General features: G+C 36.6%; 2 protein-coding genes across 3 annotated transcripts in view; both read left to right on the plus strand.

The window, feature by feature from the left end:
- The window catches only part of LOC120194047 (CXXC motif containing zinc binding protein-like), a 4,275-nt gene extending 3,757 nt beyond the window's left edge, over positions 1–518 (plus strand). The window contains exon 4 of the mRNA XM_039196449.1: positions 162–518. Coding sequence (XP_039052380.1) covers positions 162–284 — 123 coding nt within the window. The 3' untranslated portion in view covers positions 285–518. The remainder of the gene's footprint in view (positions 1–161) is intronic.
- An 11,648-nt stretch (positions 519–12,166) lies between these two features.
- Positions 12,167–15,426, plus strand: LOC120193874 (glycosyltransferase BC10-like). 2 transcript variants are annotated; one of them, XM_039196297.1, is made up of 3 exons: positions 12,167–12,421; positions 12,557–13,195; positions 14,516–15,426. In XM_039196297.1, the coding sequence occupies exons 2-3, from the start codon at positions 12,677–12,679 to the stop codon at positions 15,152–15,154; spliced, it is 1,158 nt and encodes a 385-aa protein (XP_039052228.1). In that variant the 5' UTR covers positions 12,167–12,421; positions 12,557–12,676; the 3' UTR covers positions 15,155–15,426. The 2 variants fall into 2 exon arrangements, with proteins under 2 accessions (XP_039052228.1, XP_039052227.1); XM_039196296.1 differs by lacking the exon at positions 12,167–12,421 and having other exon boundaries at positions 12,489–13,195.
- The last annotated feature ends 2,797 nt before the right edge of the window (positions 15,427–18,223 follow it).

The raw sequence follows: 18,223 nt of genomic DNA on the forward strand, positions 1-18,223 counted from the left end.
CATGGCAGACCCTGCTTAGTATTATGCCTATGTTAATGTTTGCTGAATTTTAAGAATTGTATAATTAGGCGTTTACAGAGTTACTTGCAGCCATATCCATGCGGAAATTGGGGGATCTTTTTTCTTTTAAAAAAATATTTATGTGTCATTTGTTTGTGTAGCTGGAGGGGACTAAATTTGAAGGTGTCGACTTGTCCGGAGGTGATTTTGCCGACTATGATGAGAAGGGAGAGTGCCCGGTGATGATATCAAACCTCCGATCGACTTTTGATGTGGTGAAGTAGTATTGCTACTCTCCTCTCCTGTTGGAAACATATTGTGGTAAATAAAACTGATACAGCTCATTCCGAGTGATGGAAATTTGTTACTGGTTTACATGTTGACTTGAAGAATATCCGAAAGCGGTTTAACATGAAATGTTATATTTGAAGTATGTACTAATAGATATACAACGACAATGGTTTGAACCGATTGATGAATCACATTATGCTTGTGTCTGTGATTTTCTTGATTTTTCTTTTTCTTTTCTTTTTTTTGTTACCGTGAAGATCATTTGCTTTTCTTAAAGATATTTAGGTTCAGTTTTGTTTTCAAATAATCCCTTGATATTTTCGTTACTTCTGTTTCAGAGCTGGAAAACCGGTTTTATGATTACTTCCTTCGAAACAAAACTGCGAGAAACTGTTCTGGTATGCTTCATTTCAGTATAATATTTATTACCATCACTCCATCAGGGTAACTGTGAGTCAAATCCTAATATCAAGTTAACTTCGAGCTGAAATTTTATAAACTCAATTTGATTAAAAAAATTAAATTTGAGTTGAGTTATAAAATAGAACTCGAATAATTCGAATAGTAACTCAAATAACTCAAAAATTTTAGTAATTAATAGATTGATTTTTAAGTTTAAGTCGAACCCTTCGACTATGCATAATATATGTATTTCATGTATTAAAAAATATGAAATTTTTTTATAAACCTGACTTGAAAATTTTTCCAATAAAAAATTGAGTTATAAAATAAGACTTATCAATCCAAATAATTTGAAATTTTTTATTCAATTCGATCAAACGTTCACCCCCTACATATGATGGTATATACTTTCAAGTTATAATACTCCCGCAGTCCTATTAAATGTTTCTTTTTTTGTTTTTAAAATTGTCACATTTAATATGTCCTATTAGAAAGTCAACAAACAACATTTATTGTTCATTTTTTACCATTATATGTTCTACTCTTTTACATCTATCAAAACAAATATGTTGAATCTATTAACTTTTAAGGATAATTTCGTTATTTTCCTTGATCAAATATATCTCTTAAAATTATATATATAATTAATATAAGACACAAATTATAGGACGAAATAAATATATTTATTCCATCCGATAAAAGAAATCTTTGTTTTTTGAGAAATGGAAGTGTCATTTCTTTACCTGAATTTTTTTTTTAAAAAAATTAAGTACTTTTAATATTATTTTTATAATTTAAATATTAATTTTTTCCTTTTTTTAAAAATTTATCTGTTGTCTCGGTGTTATAGTTTGGTCAACTGCATCTTCACTATGACTCGTTGTTTAGGCAACATTACCCCCCAGATTTTTTGGTCATCAAACACTCGTAATTCTGTAGCATATGCCTTGCTTATATCTTAGGTTTTATCTACAAACGAAGCTACTTTCTCCTTTTTACTCCCCCAAAATATTTTCCATCTATTACTCGCATGGCTTATAGGGAGGAAATTGTTTAAAAATAGTTGGTTTCATAATTTTTATTTTATTGATTCATCATCTAATCACCATGCCATAACAAATCTTAATGGTGAATATATCGATCATATCTGTCCAATAATTGCAATATTTTATTAAATTTGATGTTTAGAATCAAATGCCGTCCATTTAACATTCTATCAAAATTTATTAAATATTATGAATGTATAAAATATATATTTGAAATGCACGAATTAAAATGACCTCCGTAGTAAAAGAATTATTGTTATTCCTTGATGATGCAAGTTTGGGTATGAATGATCAATATCGAATGGTTGAGATTTATCTTTAAACAGATATTACTATTTACTTATCCCAGATTATTCAAATATATATATATATATATATATATGAAATCTCATAATTTAGTTTCAAATCTTTACGTTGAAACCTAATTTAACTCGCTGAGTATGGAACGGACTCACGTTAATGATATAAAATAAAGAGAAAATCGCCTCAGTGACCAAAAAAAAGTTATAATATACGATTTTAACCAATTTTTTTTGGATTTGCCAAAATGACCAACAAAATCGCAACGCGAAATAAAAATCGCAACGCGATCCCCAGAATCGCAAATCAGTTTCCAAAATCGCAACGCGATTCTTGAAAATCGCAATGCGATAGTACAAATTCGCATTGCGATTTTCCAAAATCGCAACACGAATATGAAAATCGCAACGCGAACACATAAATCGCAACGTGTATCCGTATATCGCACGCGTATCCGTAATCGCAATGCGTATCCGTATATCCAACGCGTATCCGTAAATCGCAACGATAATCCGTAAATCGCAACGAGAATCTGTAAATCGCAACGATAATCCGTAAATCGCAACGAGAATCTGTAAATCGCAACGATAATCCGTAAATCGCAACGAGAATCTGTAAATCACAACACTGAAATTTTGGGTATATAACACTGAAATCATAAACTAAATCCCTAAATCGCAACTCATTCCATCTCCATCTATCACTCTCTCCGGCGACATCCGTTCCTATATCCAACGACATCCTTCCCAATCCGGCAACAGGTTTTAGTTTCGCAGCTCGTCTGTTAGTAAATTATTTACAACCATGAAATCATCTAATGTTGATCATGTTTGGATAGATTTGTGTTTTGGAGGGTCATGGGATAATGTTCATGGTGTTTTACAATATATGCCTTTACCCATGAATCTTCAACTAAAATTGTCTTTACAAAAGTTAACTTATGAAACTCTAATGCTACGTGTTTCAAATAAATTGAATTTAGAGCCCCTAAGTGGATTTAGGCTATCTATCAGAGAAATGGTAAAGTTTATTTGTTAACCGACAATGAAGATGTTGAACGATTCATTGCTTACATTAGTGTTTCACAAGATGATGTTACATTGTATGTTGTTGAAACCTAGAAGTTAGTATTGTTGGGTCAGTAGCGGGTAGTAATCAACTAAGTTTTTCTCAAAACCCACAACCTTCTCTAATCCAAATCCCAATCAACTTTCAGCACCAAATTCCGGTTTCGTATTGACCAGTTAGACGATGATGAGCCAACAGAAAAAATTGTGAGTACTAGTCAGTATTCGAAATTTGGTCTTGGTCAATATCCGGACTTTGATATTGGTCAATACACGGATTTTGATGTGTTTCAGAAGAAGAAACAGACCATGTGTGTAATGATTTTAATATGGTCAATACCGAATTTTGATGATGAAACACCCGTTGCCGAGAAGATATTGTTGATGATATGAGGAGGAAGTTACGACTGTGAAGAACATGTTGAACATCCATTCTGTAATTCATATAATCCTGAAGAAGAAAAGAAGAAGAAAAAGTCCCCGAAGAAAAGAAAATGCACGGGAGTATAACTGGAATATGCCAGAATTACTTCAGTTACCGGAAGAAGAGTTGGCAAAGAAAGCAGTTGATTGTTACACAAAAGTTATTCGTGTCAAGAAGATGATTGTTTTGATACAAAGGAAGACTTGAAGATAGCTTTGTATACGAAATGTGTGGAAGATGGCTATCAACTAAAAGTTAACAAATCAAGCAAAGATCGTTTCGAAACAAGGTGTATGATTGACAAAAACTGTACGTGGCGTATGATTGCAAAGAGAATAAAGAGATTGCAAAATGTTTCAAGTTAGGACTTTTATTGATAAACATACATGTTCAAGAACCCAAGTTTTTCCTCACCATAGACAGGCAAACAAAAAAGGTGTTGGGTGGTTTTTGGCTGAGTTAATGTTTTTGAATGGCAGGTATATCGAGGACATGAAATTATGACTGACATGAATGCTCGGTTTTCAAGATTAGTATATCATATTCTCAAGCTTGGAGAGCCAAATGTTATGCCTTGGAATTGTTGAGGGGGTCGCCAGAAGCATTGTTTGCCCAAACTGCCGGCTATTGTCACAATTTAAAGCTGAAAAATCCTGGGTCGGTAACTCATATCAAAACAGATAGAGATGGACGCTTTGAGTTGCTGTTTATCGCCATTGGTGCTACGGTTAGTAAATCAATATAATTTTGTGACTCATTTTGTTAGTTACATGCATTTCACATTTAAATGATTATATTTCTTGTGTATATATTTGTAGATTCGTTCGTTTATACTTGCATGCGCCCAGTATTATAGTTGACGGAGCACATTTGAAAGGTCGATACCTTGAGTAAATTATTAGCAGTAGCCATGGATGCTAAAATGGGATATTGCCAATAGCTTACGGGGTTGGCAAATCTGAAACCTCTGATTCATGGACATTGGTTTATGGGGCATCTTAGGGATTGCATAGGTCCTATTAGCAATCTGACAATCATATCCGATAGGGCAAACTCAATTGACAACGCTGTTAGAAGGTGTTTCCCAGATGCTTTTATGGACTTTGTGGTGTTCATTTGTATAGAAATCTAAAATCAAGGTCTGCTGGTAAAAAAGCACAAATGGACATACTGGAAGGCTGTAAAGCTTATCGGGAAGTGGATTTCAATAAGCATATAAATTGTTTAAGACGTGTTTTGCCTCAGTGTGCTCAAAAACTAGAAGATGTCGGGTTTGAAAGATGGTCAAGAGTACATCAACTTGGAGCAAGATATGGTTTCATGACGTCTAATAGTGCAGAATCAATCAAGTTTTTTCGAGCCTCTATTCACAGTGGTACTACAAGAAGAAACCATGCAGGTATTATTTCTTTGAATTTCGTAACTTATCATATTTATATTTTACTAAGTATGTTTATTTAAATTTACAGGAACATTGGAACATCGTGTTACACATGGACTGAAAAAAAGATAACGAAACGTGTTGTGAAGTCAACGTCATGGAGAGTTGAACCATGTTCAAACACTTTGTTTCAAGTACTGGATATAACTTAAATGGGCTAGTCGATCTAAATGCAAAGACGTGTAGTTGTATGAATGGCAACATTGGTTATCCGTGTGGCCATGTTATAAAAGTTGCTCTTCATTTAAACCAAGATGATTCAAGCGCATACGCTATGGATTGCTACACTACAGAAGTTTATCGACAGACTTATGCCGAGATTGTCTACCTATTCCACATCCTTCTGAGTGGGACATACCAGATGACTTACAAACAGTTTTGCCACCAGCCATGGACAGAAGGCTACCTGGCCGACCAAAAGTCACGATCGTATACCGTCTAAGGGTGAAGAGAAGAAGAGATCGACATGTAGTCGGTGCAAGGAAAATGGTCATACAAGGTTGACATGTGGATCACCAGTGCCATCAAAATCATCTTTTCCTCTACCAAAATATGGATCCTCATCAAAATCCAAAGCTCATATGGTGTCAAGCAAAAGGCAACCATCTTCAAAATCCCAATCACAATTGGCTTCACCTTTTGGGATGTTAACTTAGGTGATTTTTAAATGCAAACGTTGTATTATGTGGATTTTATGTGTGAACTTTTAACATTTTCAGTTGAATTAATGACTCAGGCCAACCATTTTGACTTAACCAACTCTTGTTATTAGTTGTTCACTATTAGGCATGCATTTGACTATCGCAACACGGAAATTACAATCGCAACGAGAGAATCGCAATGCGAAATGAAAATCGCATTGCGATTCTCTCGTTGCGATTTTCATTTCCGCATTGCGATTTTCATTTCGCATTGCGATTCTCTCGTTGCGATTTCATTTCGCATTGCGATTTTCATTCGCATTGCGATAGTCAATTCTGCCTTCAACATAATGCAGATTGAAATCAACAAAATCAACCATTACATTTCGCAATGCGGAAATGAAAATCGCAACGAGAGAATCGCAATGCGAAATGAAAATCGCAATGTGAATGAAAATCGCAACGAGAGAATCGCAATGCGAAATGAAAATCGCAATGCGAAATGAAAATCGCAACGAGAGAATCGCAATGCGAAATTAAAATCGCATTGCGATTCTCCCATTACGATTTTCATTTCCGCATTGCGATTTTCATTTCGCATTGCGATTCTCTCGTTGCGATTTTCATTTCGCATTGCGATTTTCATTTCGCATTGCGATAGTCAATTTTGCCTTCAACATAATGCAGATTGAAATCAACAAAATCAACCATTACATTTCAATCAATTAAACAAGCAAATAAGAATTATATTCGCATCAATTACACAAATCAACTTTTACAAATCATCTTTTACAAATCAATTAAACAATCAAAAAATAAGCAATAATTCTTATTTCCGATCATCTACTATTGAATCAACTTTTACAAATCAATCAAACAATCAATTAAACTATTGAATCAACTTTTGCAGCCATACATCATTTTCACGCAGTTCACTTCTGAGATTAACCTGCAGAAACCAAACATTTGCTCAAACAACACTTTCTACACATCTAAAACCTACAAACAGCAAATTATTGAATTCTAGGTACTTAACCAAACATTTTCAAACCAAAAGTATATAAACTTACCAATTGTTTATGGACATTTTTATAACGCGGATGCAGGTAGGCAGCGTCTCGTATATATCGATTTAGCCATATAATGCCGAAACCACAAGCCTACTGCAGCTCTATCTCTATCGGTGGGAGGTAGATACTTGATGCTTCCCGTCGTCAAACGCTTCAACGCCAAGCATACGAGAGGACCACAATCTCCTCTGGCTCCGCTCGTTTGTTGTGGCGCGGTCTCGTCTCTAATAACTGTAATATTGAGCTTCTTTGGCTTCTTGTTTCCAGAACGAGTCCAATAATTGATCGCATCCAAGAATTTAGCCAAATGAGAGCTCCATCCCTTAATAACATCTCTTAAATCAGCCAATGATATGTAATTTATCATGCTGTCATACACTATTGTCTTAAGGGATGGGAGCTGAAGCTCGACGAGAATCCAATGTTTACGTTCCAAAACAGGGATAAACACCTGCAATCATAAGTATAATTCATTCATTTGCGCACTTATTTCATAAAACCTTTAAACTCAATCTAAAATAAATACTAACCTTATCGACCTCCCACCATGTAGGATAAAGTTTAGCTTGTCCATTGCCCAAATCAAATGATTCATTTCGTGCATTCTTCAAGTGAACGGCGTGAAAAGACGTCGGCATAATTGTATATCGTATTTTATTTTTCTTAAGTTTTTATTATTAGAAGACGTGTCACCCACGCATCGATATGCTGTTTTACAAAAAAAGACATATATTAGTGACTTACATAAATTTAAAAAAAATTAATCAAATTGAAATATAAGAAAAATATAAGACTTACCCCCCATCGAAATAGCCATTGTCTTCGACCCCTAATAATACGCCCCACCAAGACCGATCAAGCAACAAATAGATATCATCGGTGAGCTTGCATATGTCAGTGAAACACCCCTGGCTCCGCTCATGTAGATAAAATCAACAGCGTCTTAGCCCAAAGGGTGTTATCCAGAATTGTGTCCGGTAGTTGTTCCCTCTCCTCTTCAGATACCGGTATGGTACTGGCCGGTAACTCATACAAGAGCCAACTTGAATCCATCATGTCCGGCGTCAGAGGGTTTCTCAAGAAGCCTACATATGACGCCATGCGAATCGGGCTCTTGAATGGTGGGAGGGACCTCTTCAATGATGACAGTGGCCTCTTGAACGGTGGGAGGGGGGACTCTCGAGGAATGATAGGGGGGCCTCTCAACGATAGGAGTGGACTTGAGGGATGACAGGCGAGTCGGGCTTCTTGCGGTGTCTTCGCACTATTGGGGTGTACGGAGACTTAATAGCACGTGCACGCTGTGATGCGTGAACTCCGTCGTGCAAGCATAACCCGACGTAAATCATCCACTCTATCGGGCCGCTAAATAATTAAATACAAAAATCAGTAAATAAACAGACATGATATTTAAACAGTGAAAACAAAGACAAATGTTTCAAACTTGCATTGTATTCACCCAAGTCATATATCTATCATAGTTCACAAAATGCATCAGATAACAAAGAAAAATATGTTTCAAACTAATACCCTGAAGTTAGTATTTGTCTTTGTTTTGTCTTTTGGTTGAAAGTAAATTTATCCATTCAAGTTTCAATTTGCAGAAGAAGAAATAGTTTACTTTCGCAACACGAAACTTAAAATCGCAACGCGAAACCAAAATCGCAACGCGAAATGAAAATCGCAACGACAGAATCGCAATGCGAAATGAAAATCGCAACGAAAGAATCTCAACGCGAAATGAAAATCGCAATGCGATTTTGGTTTCGCGTTGCGATCTTGTCGTTGCGATTTTGGTTTCGCGTTGCGATTCTGTCGTTGCGATTTCATTTCGCGTTGCGATTTTGGTTTCGCGTTGCGATTTTAAGTTTCGTGTTGCGAAAGTAAACTATTCTTCTTCTGCAAATTGAACTTGAATGGATAAATTTACTTTCAACCAAAAGACAAAACAAAGACAAATACTATTTCACAGTGTTAAAGAATACACAGTTTAGCAGAATTGGCAGCAACCGAACAAATTTACTTTCAACCAAAAACACAAACAAGACAAATACTATTTCACAGTGTTATAGAATACACAGTTTAGCAGAATTGGCAGCAACCGAACAAATTTACTTTCAACCAAAAGACAAAACAAAGACAAATACTATTTCAGTGTTAAAGAATACACAGTTTAGCAGAATTGGCAGCAACCGAAAAATTTACTTTCAACCAAAAGACAAAACAAAGACAAACTATTTCACAGTGTTAAAGAATACACAGTTTAGCAGAATTGGCAGCAACCGAATAAATTTACTAAGCAATCTAAGTGAAATGGCTAATCTAAGTGAAATTATGAGTAAATTTATCATTAAGTTAAATATGGAAAATCTTAAACTTACCTCGTTGCGTAGAGTATGAACCTCATTCTGCAACGATACTATCATCTCACGTAGAGCGGCAACCTCACCACGTAAAGTTGACACCTCCACACGCCATGCACCATCGTTATCGCGTAGAGTACCGATCTCCTCACGCAAGGCATTGACCTCATCACGTAACTCCCTTGACTCATCCGTTGAGGTGGAGGTGGAGAACAGGGAGATAGGAGTCGTGGCATCTTTGCCGGTCGCCTATCATGAGGTGATGGTGGAGAAGAGGCTCGATGATGTGACGGGATAGGTGATGGCTCTCGTCTAGAGGTGTATAGTCGGGTCGATCGGGTGATGGCTCTAGGTGAGGTGATGGCTCTCGAATTGGAGGAAGTGGATGCTGCTCATCATCCGTGCCATCAAAAAAATTCTGACTAGCTTGCCACCAATCAGTGGCAAGCTCTTCCTCCGTGGGTGTCAGTCTTTGTAATGGAATGTTAGCCTCCTAAAATATAAAAACTCAAACAAAGTTAAACGTCTACTATTAATAACTTGTTTATATATTATATGAAAGTTTGTGTTAACTTACATTATTTATTGTGGCATATGGTATTAAGTCTTCCCAATCCAACAGAGTTTTCCTCTTCCAGGAAATAGCCCTGGGAATATCATTTGACGTTTTTATTGCATATGTACGCATGCTGGGGAAAGCCTCGAATATCCAAATCTACAAACAATATAATACAAAATTAGTAATTGTTAAATAATTAATTATAATTTTAGAAACATTATATAGAAATTCTTACCTTAAAGGCCCAAACAAAGCCTGACAAAGTGTATTTGGACCCATCGCCCCGCAAACTTTTGCGGTCATCAAAGGCAGACGACAACTTAGTCCAGGTAGCTTTCCATATACGAACCCCACGGAAACAGATTCCATGCATTCAGGTCCTCTACCAAATATTAGCTCCCGATGAATAGGTTGTCTGGCCTCTCTGCCTAAAAAGCCGGCATACACAAGTAGTAGAAGGCATACTCGGACAACATCGACGTCATCCATCCGAGTGAAACCAACTTTCTTATTAAACAATTTCTTCAGGTCGTCGACATGTAGGTTCGGCTTCTCCATTGACTCATCCGGAAAAACCCGGGAAACCATGATGGGCGGGCGATATGACGAGTGTACCGGCCTACATCATCGTGTCCGAATCGTAGACCAGTGATTAAGCAGAACTCCTTCCGCCCAAAACAAGTATACGCTGGTGGAAAATGAAACCATATCTCTTCCTCACCACGTTGTATACTGTCGGGTAGATTTGATGTCATGGTCTGAAGCCACAAATGGGTCAAATTAGCATCTCCACCCGGATGCTGTACTCTCAGCCATGGCCCGAAGCAGGTTTCCTCAAACAATTGTCTTTGAGCAGGTGAAAGCTTCTTTGCAATTGTAGTGGCCAGGCTGACTTTATTTCTCAAGGTCATTGAGCCGAAAAAAATTTCTACAAAAACAATAAACATACCAAGTTAGATATACCAAAAACTACACTGTGAGATATACCAAAAACAATAAACATAAAAAGTAGTAGTTATTCTTGAAACTAAAATTTGCAACACTGTTTTGTCTTTTGGTTGAAATGAAAATCGCAACGAGAGAATCGCAACGCGAGATGACAATCGCAACGAGAGAATCGCAACGCGAAATGAAAATCGCAACGAGAGAATCGCAATGCGATTTTGGTTTCGCGTTGCGATTCTCTCGTTGCGATTTTCATTTCGCGTTGCGATTCTCTCGTTGCGCTTTTCATTTCTCTCGTTGCGACAGTCATTCTCTCGTTGCGATTTCATTTATCTCGTTGCGATCTTCTGCAAATTGAAACTTGAATGGATTGCATTACTTCAACCAAAAGACAGAACAAAGACAAAGACAAATACTAACTTGAAAATCGGAACGAGAGAATAACAACGCGAAATGAAAATCGCAACGACAGAATCGTAACGCGAAATGAAATCTAAGTGAAATGGTTAATCTATTATTGAAATGACCAGTAAACTTATCATCAGTTTCAATATGAAAAACCTACAATAATGCAAACATTTCAAAATAAAATAATTAAAAAACTAACCCTCTGAGGTTGATTTTCCATTTCTAAATATTGTGAGGGATTTCTGACCGTGAATGGTTGTGAGGGATTTCGCCGGAGATGGGGACGGAAATCTTCAGAGATGGGGACGGATTTCTTCGCCGTAGAGAGTGAGAGATGGAGATGGGACTGAGTTGTGATTTTAGGTTATGAGTTGCGATTACGGGATTTTGTCTTAATATTCTTTTTGTAATTTGAAAATAAAATACGCGTAGCGATTATAATGGCGCTTTAAATATCGCGTTGCGATTTACGGATACGCGTTGCGATTTTATGTATTATCGTTGCGATTTACGGATACGCGTTGCGATATACGGATACGCATTGCGATTTACCCATACGCGTTGCGATTTACGGATACACGTTGCGATTTACGGATACGCGTTGCGATTTATGTGTTCGCGTTGCGATTTTCATATTCGCGTTGCGATTTTGGAAAATCGCAATGCGATTTTCATATTCGCGTTGCGATTTTGGAAAATCGCAATGCGAATTTGTACTATCGCATTGCGATTTTCAAGAATCGCGTTGCGATTTTGGAAACTGATTTGCGATTCTGGGGATCGCGTTGCGATTTTTATTTCGCGTTGCGATTTTGTTGGTCATTTTGGCAAATTCAAAAAAAATTGGTTAAAATCGTATATTATAACTTTTTTTTGGTCACTGAGGCGATTTTCTCTAAAATAAAAGATAAAAAAAACACCAGGTTGATTAACGGCTGACCCACGTTGCGTTATGAGTGTATAAAATTCAAGCCATTTTAAAATACCTTTAAGATTGATGTCAAGTCCGGAAGGGAAATGAAATTTATTCACTCCTCCTAGGCCTGGGGCCTTACAATATGTTTCCCGTGCAATGAAGCTTGAAAAATCCAAGTACGAATTTTCATTTATGTTATTATTCCAAACTATAGACTAGCCAACCTTCTCTAGTTCTCTTTATTCTTCTTCTCTTACATACAATTTTCTGTCCTCCTCTGCCAAATCTTTTTCACTGTTCTTCCGATATTGATGATGATCGATTCTAATCTGGCCACCATTCAAGCATCTGAAATATAATTTAAAAAACCCCTCTTTTATACTCTTACGGGGTATATTCACCATCTTTTCCTACGGTTTCTGATGGGGAGAAAACACTTCCATCTGATTAGTTCTCTACCTTGATCTTGGCTAAGGGTCTCGATAGGAACACTGTTTATCCAATACCCTTTTGTAGTTTTGTTCGAGTATTCATATTTTTTGGGTCAGGTAGTACACCTTTTCGTCTCTAGATCTGTAACTATATGATTGTTTCTATTGTCAAAAAGGGTTATTTATTTTAAGATATTTAGATGCGAAAACCCCCGGAGATTTGATTTGTTTGTTTGTTTTTGGCTGAATTAGTCGTTTAGGGATTTAAGATGCCAGAGCTTTTAGCTTACTGCATTTGAACGGGAAACAGAGAACGTGGTTTCTGGATCTGTCCTCAGAAATTGAATTCGGGTTCAAGTGTCGTCTTGAAAGATGCAAACAAGAATTGGGTCATTAGAGGAAGGCAAGGATCAGGGGGGTTCAACAAGGACAAACCAATATAAGACTCTGCCATGGAGGGCACTTCAGTTGTTTGGGTTCTTTATTGCTCTCTGTATTACTTTTTCGATCATCACTATTTATACGATCCGGCGTTCCGGGATTTATAGCGCGGTAACTACAGTGAAGTCTAATTTTGTGCCGTGTGATGAACAATCAAATAGTTTAGAAAATTGGAGGAAACCCCCAACCAATTTGCTTCATTCAATGAGTGATAACGAGTTATTATGGAGGGCGTCTTTCGTGCCGCGAATAAAGAAGTACCCATTTAATAGACTTCCGAAGATTGCTTTTATGTTCTTGACCAAGGGGCCCTTGCCACTTGCTCCTCTTTGGGAGAGGTTTTTCAAGGGCCACGAAGGCCTTTATTCCATCTATATTCATTCACTGCCCTCCTTCAAGGCCGAGTTCCCTCGTTCTTCAGTATTCTACCGGAGACAAATCCCGAGTCAAGTATGCTACTTCAACTCCCATTCATTATTTAATCTTATTTTTCAATTTTTTTTTCTGAATTTTATTATTTGTTCCTCTGTGGCGTGGTTTGTGTTTGTTTTTACTTGCTTATGTAATTCATGGTGAATTAGTTCCGTTGCTTTGTTCTTATTCTGTTTAGAATTTCTCATCTGTACCTTCTATGCTGAAAGTGAAAATAGCATGCTCGGGTACCTTCTAAAATTTTGATGTCTTGGAATTCTTAGTGTTGGAAAGTTTATATCATGCTTACATAAATTATCAGAAATTTGGTTTTTGAAGGCTATGCGTGGAACTTCTGCCTTATGGCCTGTCATCATTCTTTTTCTCTTTCTTTTCAACAACAACAGGACTGCCTTAAATTGCAGTTTTTTCTGTTTATAGGCATACATGTATGTACCCATATTGATAGCATGAGATAATAGGAATACTGCGTGTTTATTTTGTGTTTCAAACTGCAATATGGTTTAAGGCCCCTCATATTATATCAAAACTTGTTATCGATGCTTGTTGCAACTAGAGAGGCGAAATCATTTTCAATGTCATGTAAGAGTGACAGAAAACTGTATGGTTTATTGACCTTTCAAGCTTTGAGTGTGGGAGAATGGGTGCTTATTGTCAACTAAAGGCTTGCTTTAGGAGTTAGTACGATGTAGGAGATGGACAATGTGTTGTGATTTGAATTTCACTGAAGAGATTTCACAGAATTCTTGCTTGGCTTTAAAATCATGGTCCTGGAGTGAAACTAGGTGTGAAAGAGGTAATTATTTATTTGGGTTTCCATTGGAAGATAGAAGAATCTGATTAAGAGGGAAAAAGACGTAGAAGTTCTGCCGAACATATCAAACTAGGACAGATATGAAAATTAGTGCTCCTAATCTTGAAACTGAATGGTTCAATTCTTACTGTAAAAGTTTGTGTTTTTATCTTTGTCTTCTTCTCAACTCTTTGGAATCAGATGGTGTTAAGCGTCTCTTGTGATAACTCCTAGGTATGACCTATAATTACTATGTAAAATTGTTGGCTGTTGTATTTGAGGGTTAAGCCTAAGGGGCAATTTTCTTCTGCTCCTGGGTACTGTCATTATCTGTTGTTTTGTTGTATTAAGCATCTCTCTTTCAGTTACACCTAAGCAATTTGTTGTTCTTGCTGATTTTTTTAATTCCCATCCTCATTAAATAATTTATTGGCACTTGTTCTACAATAGTTCAAATATAATTTTTTATACATTTTGTAGCCTTTCCCCGCCTTTTTTTTTGGGGGTAGAGGAGTTCCTGATTTCTGTATTTGCTTCCTTGGCAGGCTGCTGAATGGGGAAGGATGAGCATGTGTGATGCTGAGAGAAGGCTCCTTGCTAATGCCTTGCTCGACATGTCCAATGAATGGTTTATCCTTCTCTCCGAATCTTGCATACCGGTATACAATTTCAGTGTCGTCTACCAGTACATAATGAAATCCAAATATAGCTACATGGGTGCATTTGATGACCCTGGGCCTTTTGGTAGAGGACGTTACAATCATAATATGGCTCCTGAGGTGAATATCAGCAAGTGGCGTAAGGGGTCCCAGTGGTTTGAAGTTAACCGAAAGCTTGCAATCAACATGGTGGAAGATGTTACATTTTATCCGAAGTTTGAACAGTTCTGCCGACCAGCATGTTACGTCGATGAGCATTACTTCCCCACCATGTTAACAATCCAGTCACCAAATCACTTGGCAAATAGAAGCATCACATGGGTTGATTGGTCAAGGGGTGGACCTCATCCTGCTACATTTGGTAGATCAGACATTACAGAAGAGTTTTTCAAGAGAATCCACGAAGGTCACGAATGTAGGTACAACGATCAACCAAGCTCGACTTGTTTCCTTTTCGCCAGAAAATTTGCACCGAGTGCTATGGAGCCTTTATTACGGATAGCACCAAAGGCTTTGGGGTTCTGATTGTGAAGTAAACATAGATCCTGCCACTGCCGGATTTTGACCTTGAAGCTAAATTAGAGTTTGCAGATTGGAGATTGGATTCATGGGATTTTGGGGGTAGCATATCAGGTCCTTTCCTTGATTTTATTAGTCATTGCATACAAAGCTGAAATTTAACCCTCTTCAGTCATGCATGATGTGTGTGTGTGTGTGTGACTTGTACACTCTCCTAATTTTTTTGGAACTCCCAAAACTGATCTGTTTGTACAGACAAGTTCAGAAAAATAAATCAATTTGAGTGGCCATTATTATTAGGGTAAACTACTCCATTGATCACTTAACTATTTAGCATTTTTACTTTTGCCATCAATCTTTCGATTTTGTCAATCATACCATCTAACTATTAAATTGTTACAATTAAGTCACTAACCGTTAACATTTGATGGTAATGTTTAAATGTATTATAAGTTAAGGTATTTTTTCAAATAAATTTTAAATGATGATAAAGATAAAATATATATTTTAAGTTAAAATAAAAATACGGCGGCTATTGAAAGATTTACACGCGTATAATTAAATGAGCAAAGTTAAGGAAACTCTTCGCTAAGATTAAGAGTCCCAGGGCAAGGTGTAACAATATTAAGGCAACAATATCCATGGTGGAAGCCCGGGCAGCTGCCCGACCTTTCCCTCCTCCTCATTCTCTGTCTATATACGAGACCCCACCTCTCATCCTTGCCAAACTCAAACACATCTGCATTGCAGCAAATGGGTTCTCTGATGCTTGTTCTGGTCGCTGTTTGTGCTCTCATGGGCTCAGCTATGGCTGCTGATGCACCAGCTCCGAGTCCCACCTCAGGAGCCATCTCCGTCTCCATTCCCATCTCATTCGTTTCTGTTTTCTTTGCCGCCCTCATGGTTCTCCTCCTCGGGATGTGAAGGATGTTTACTCCGGCTATGGATGACCCTCCGTGATTTTTCATTTATATAGGCCTTCTTTTTGGATTTTGAATTTCATTAGTAACACAGTATGTCTAGGAGTACCTTATATCATAGTCGAGGGAGATGGATAGCCATGTGATGTACTGCACAGACTATTTCATGGTCGATGATACTTGGACTTATTTGCTTCAGTATTTTTATTACTATATAATCTTTTATTTATACATATATTTCACTCTTTCTCCTTGCTTATTGCATTTGTTGTTTGTGTGTGTGCGCTTGCGTTGTTCCTGGCGTTTTCTCGGCAGCCAAACAATACAGTACCATATTCGCTCAGAACAATCAGATCGGACTTTTCCAGTTCTAACTTTTTGGCCTTGCTTTGCTTTAAAGGTTTGATCACATTTTGAAGTCACGTTTACCCACTACATACTCTGATTCTAAAATTGAATTGGAGCATCAAATCATCAAATATTTGCAATAATGATGAGAGCATTGTCCATCACTCACTAGGCACTACCATGGCACATTAACTAATGGGGTCCTTTGCTTTTTGTCTTCTTTTTTTATTTCATGTTTTCCCTTCTCTTGGTTGGTTCCGACTTTCATGTCAGATAATAAATATAACTTTAGAGTTATTATTTCATGTAATAGACATATAAATAACTTTCATTATCAATTCTTTGTTCAATTTAAAATCAAATAATGTTAATCTTTTGATCAAATAAATATTTACTATCGTTGAGATTGATCAACTACCACTTAGTTTATAAAAAAATTAGTCTCGACGATGGTCGTAAATATGGAACTTTGATATTTTTTTAGATCAAGACTCCAATGTGTCACATGAACATTTCTTATGGATAGTGATCATAATGCAATCGAATTTAAAATTTAGTGTTCGTAATGTAAATTTTAAAAGTTCAATAACCAAAGTGAAAGAACCTTAAAAATCCAATGACCGCAAGAGTAATTTACCCATACTATTTTATAAACACTGATATTCCAAATTTTGATCCATCAAGTATTGCCTTCGAATGCAATTATGGGATGACGCTATAGCATAACACAAAACACACGAGTAAAAGGATATGACAGTAGGTGCCTTGAGTGGTTTTTAAGGCCGCAGATCCGAAAATATTTTTGATGGTATGCATATGTATGTTAATAATATAAAAAATTTTAAATAAAATTTTAAGATGAACATAAATAATATAATAAATAATTATTTTAAATAAATTTAAATTTTATGATAGATACATTAGATGATCCTATTTCCATATGTAATGGGGTGAGGGGAAGTAAGGTAGTAGGTTGCCCCAACGCCAGATTGAGAGCAGTTTTCGTAGAAATCCTCCGGCAGTCAGAATTATGAATTGCCTACAGTTGGACTTTATCACATATGATAGATACATATTCAACTCTAAATACACGTGGATCCGTCGATGTTGTTTTAATTTATTGGCCAGATCACAACTGAAGTGCATTGCAGATACTAAGGTGGTGGGTTAATTGAACACTCCAAGTCGATGATAAATAATTAAACCCCACACCATTTTCATAGCATTATTCTTATTCTGCACTGACAACGAAAAGGAAACCCCATTCTTCACTATTTCTTTCCATCAGATTCTTCACCTAATTCTGGCTCACACCGTGGGCCATCTCTTCTATTTATAATCTCATTCAAACAATGAAATAAATCAAATTATTCTCCATTAACAATGAGTTGATTTGGAGATAAACTCTGTTACATAAGCTACATGTCCATCTCCAGTTTGTCCACGACAGAATTGTTTTAGTCACGTACATTATATATTATTTATTCAGGTGAACTTCCCAGAAAATTTGTTCGAAGAATTAGGCAAGATGTTGGTACAAAGAAGTTCCATGTGTGCCAGTAAACTGAAGAAAATCATGTTCCGTCCGTTGCATTGATTCTCGTCCAAGAAATTTCGTTTTTCCCGTTTGGAGTCTCATCAACTTATACAAGGTTCTATGAACATTGTTTGTTCATTTATTTTTTATTTAAATTATTTGTTCATATTCACTAAATTCTGATGATATGAATTATTAATAAATTCGGTGAGATGATACATAAGATCATTCAAGTAAAATTTTAAATTATAATATCTTAAAAAATGAATT

The sequence above is a fragment of the Hibiscus syriacus genome, unplaced genomic scaffold, assembly GCF_006381635.1.
Source record: "Hibiscus syriacus cultivar Baekdansim isolate YM2019G1 unplaced genomic scaffold, ASM638163v2 tig00116997_pilon, whole genome shotgun sequence".
NCBI classification, from domain to species: domain Eukaryota; kingdom Viridiplantae; phylum Streptophyta; class Magnoliopsida; order Malvales; family Malvaceae; genus Hibiscus; species Hibiscus syriacus.

Coding starts and splice junctions, on each gene's coding strand:
- LOC120193874 (XM_039196297.1), top strand. CDS start 12,677: ATGCAAACAAGAATTGGGTCATTAGAGGAAGGCAAGGATCAGGGGGGT. Junction 13,196..14,515: donor GGAGACAAATCCCGAGTCAA/GTATGCTACTTC, acceptor CTTCCTTGGCAG/GCTGCTGAATGGGGAAGGAT.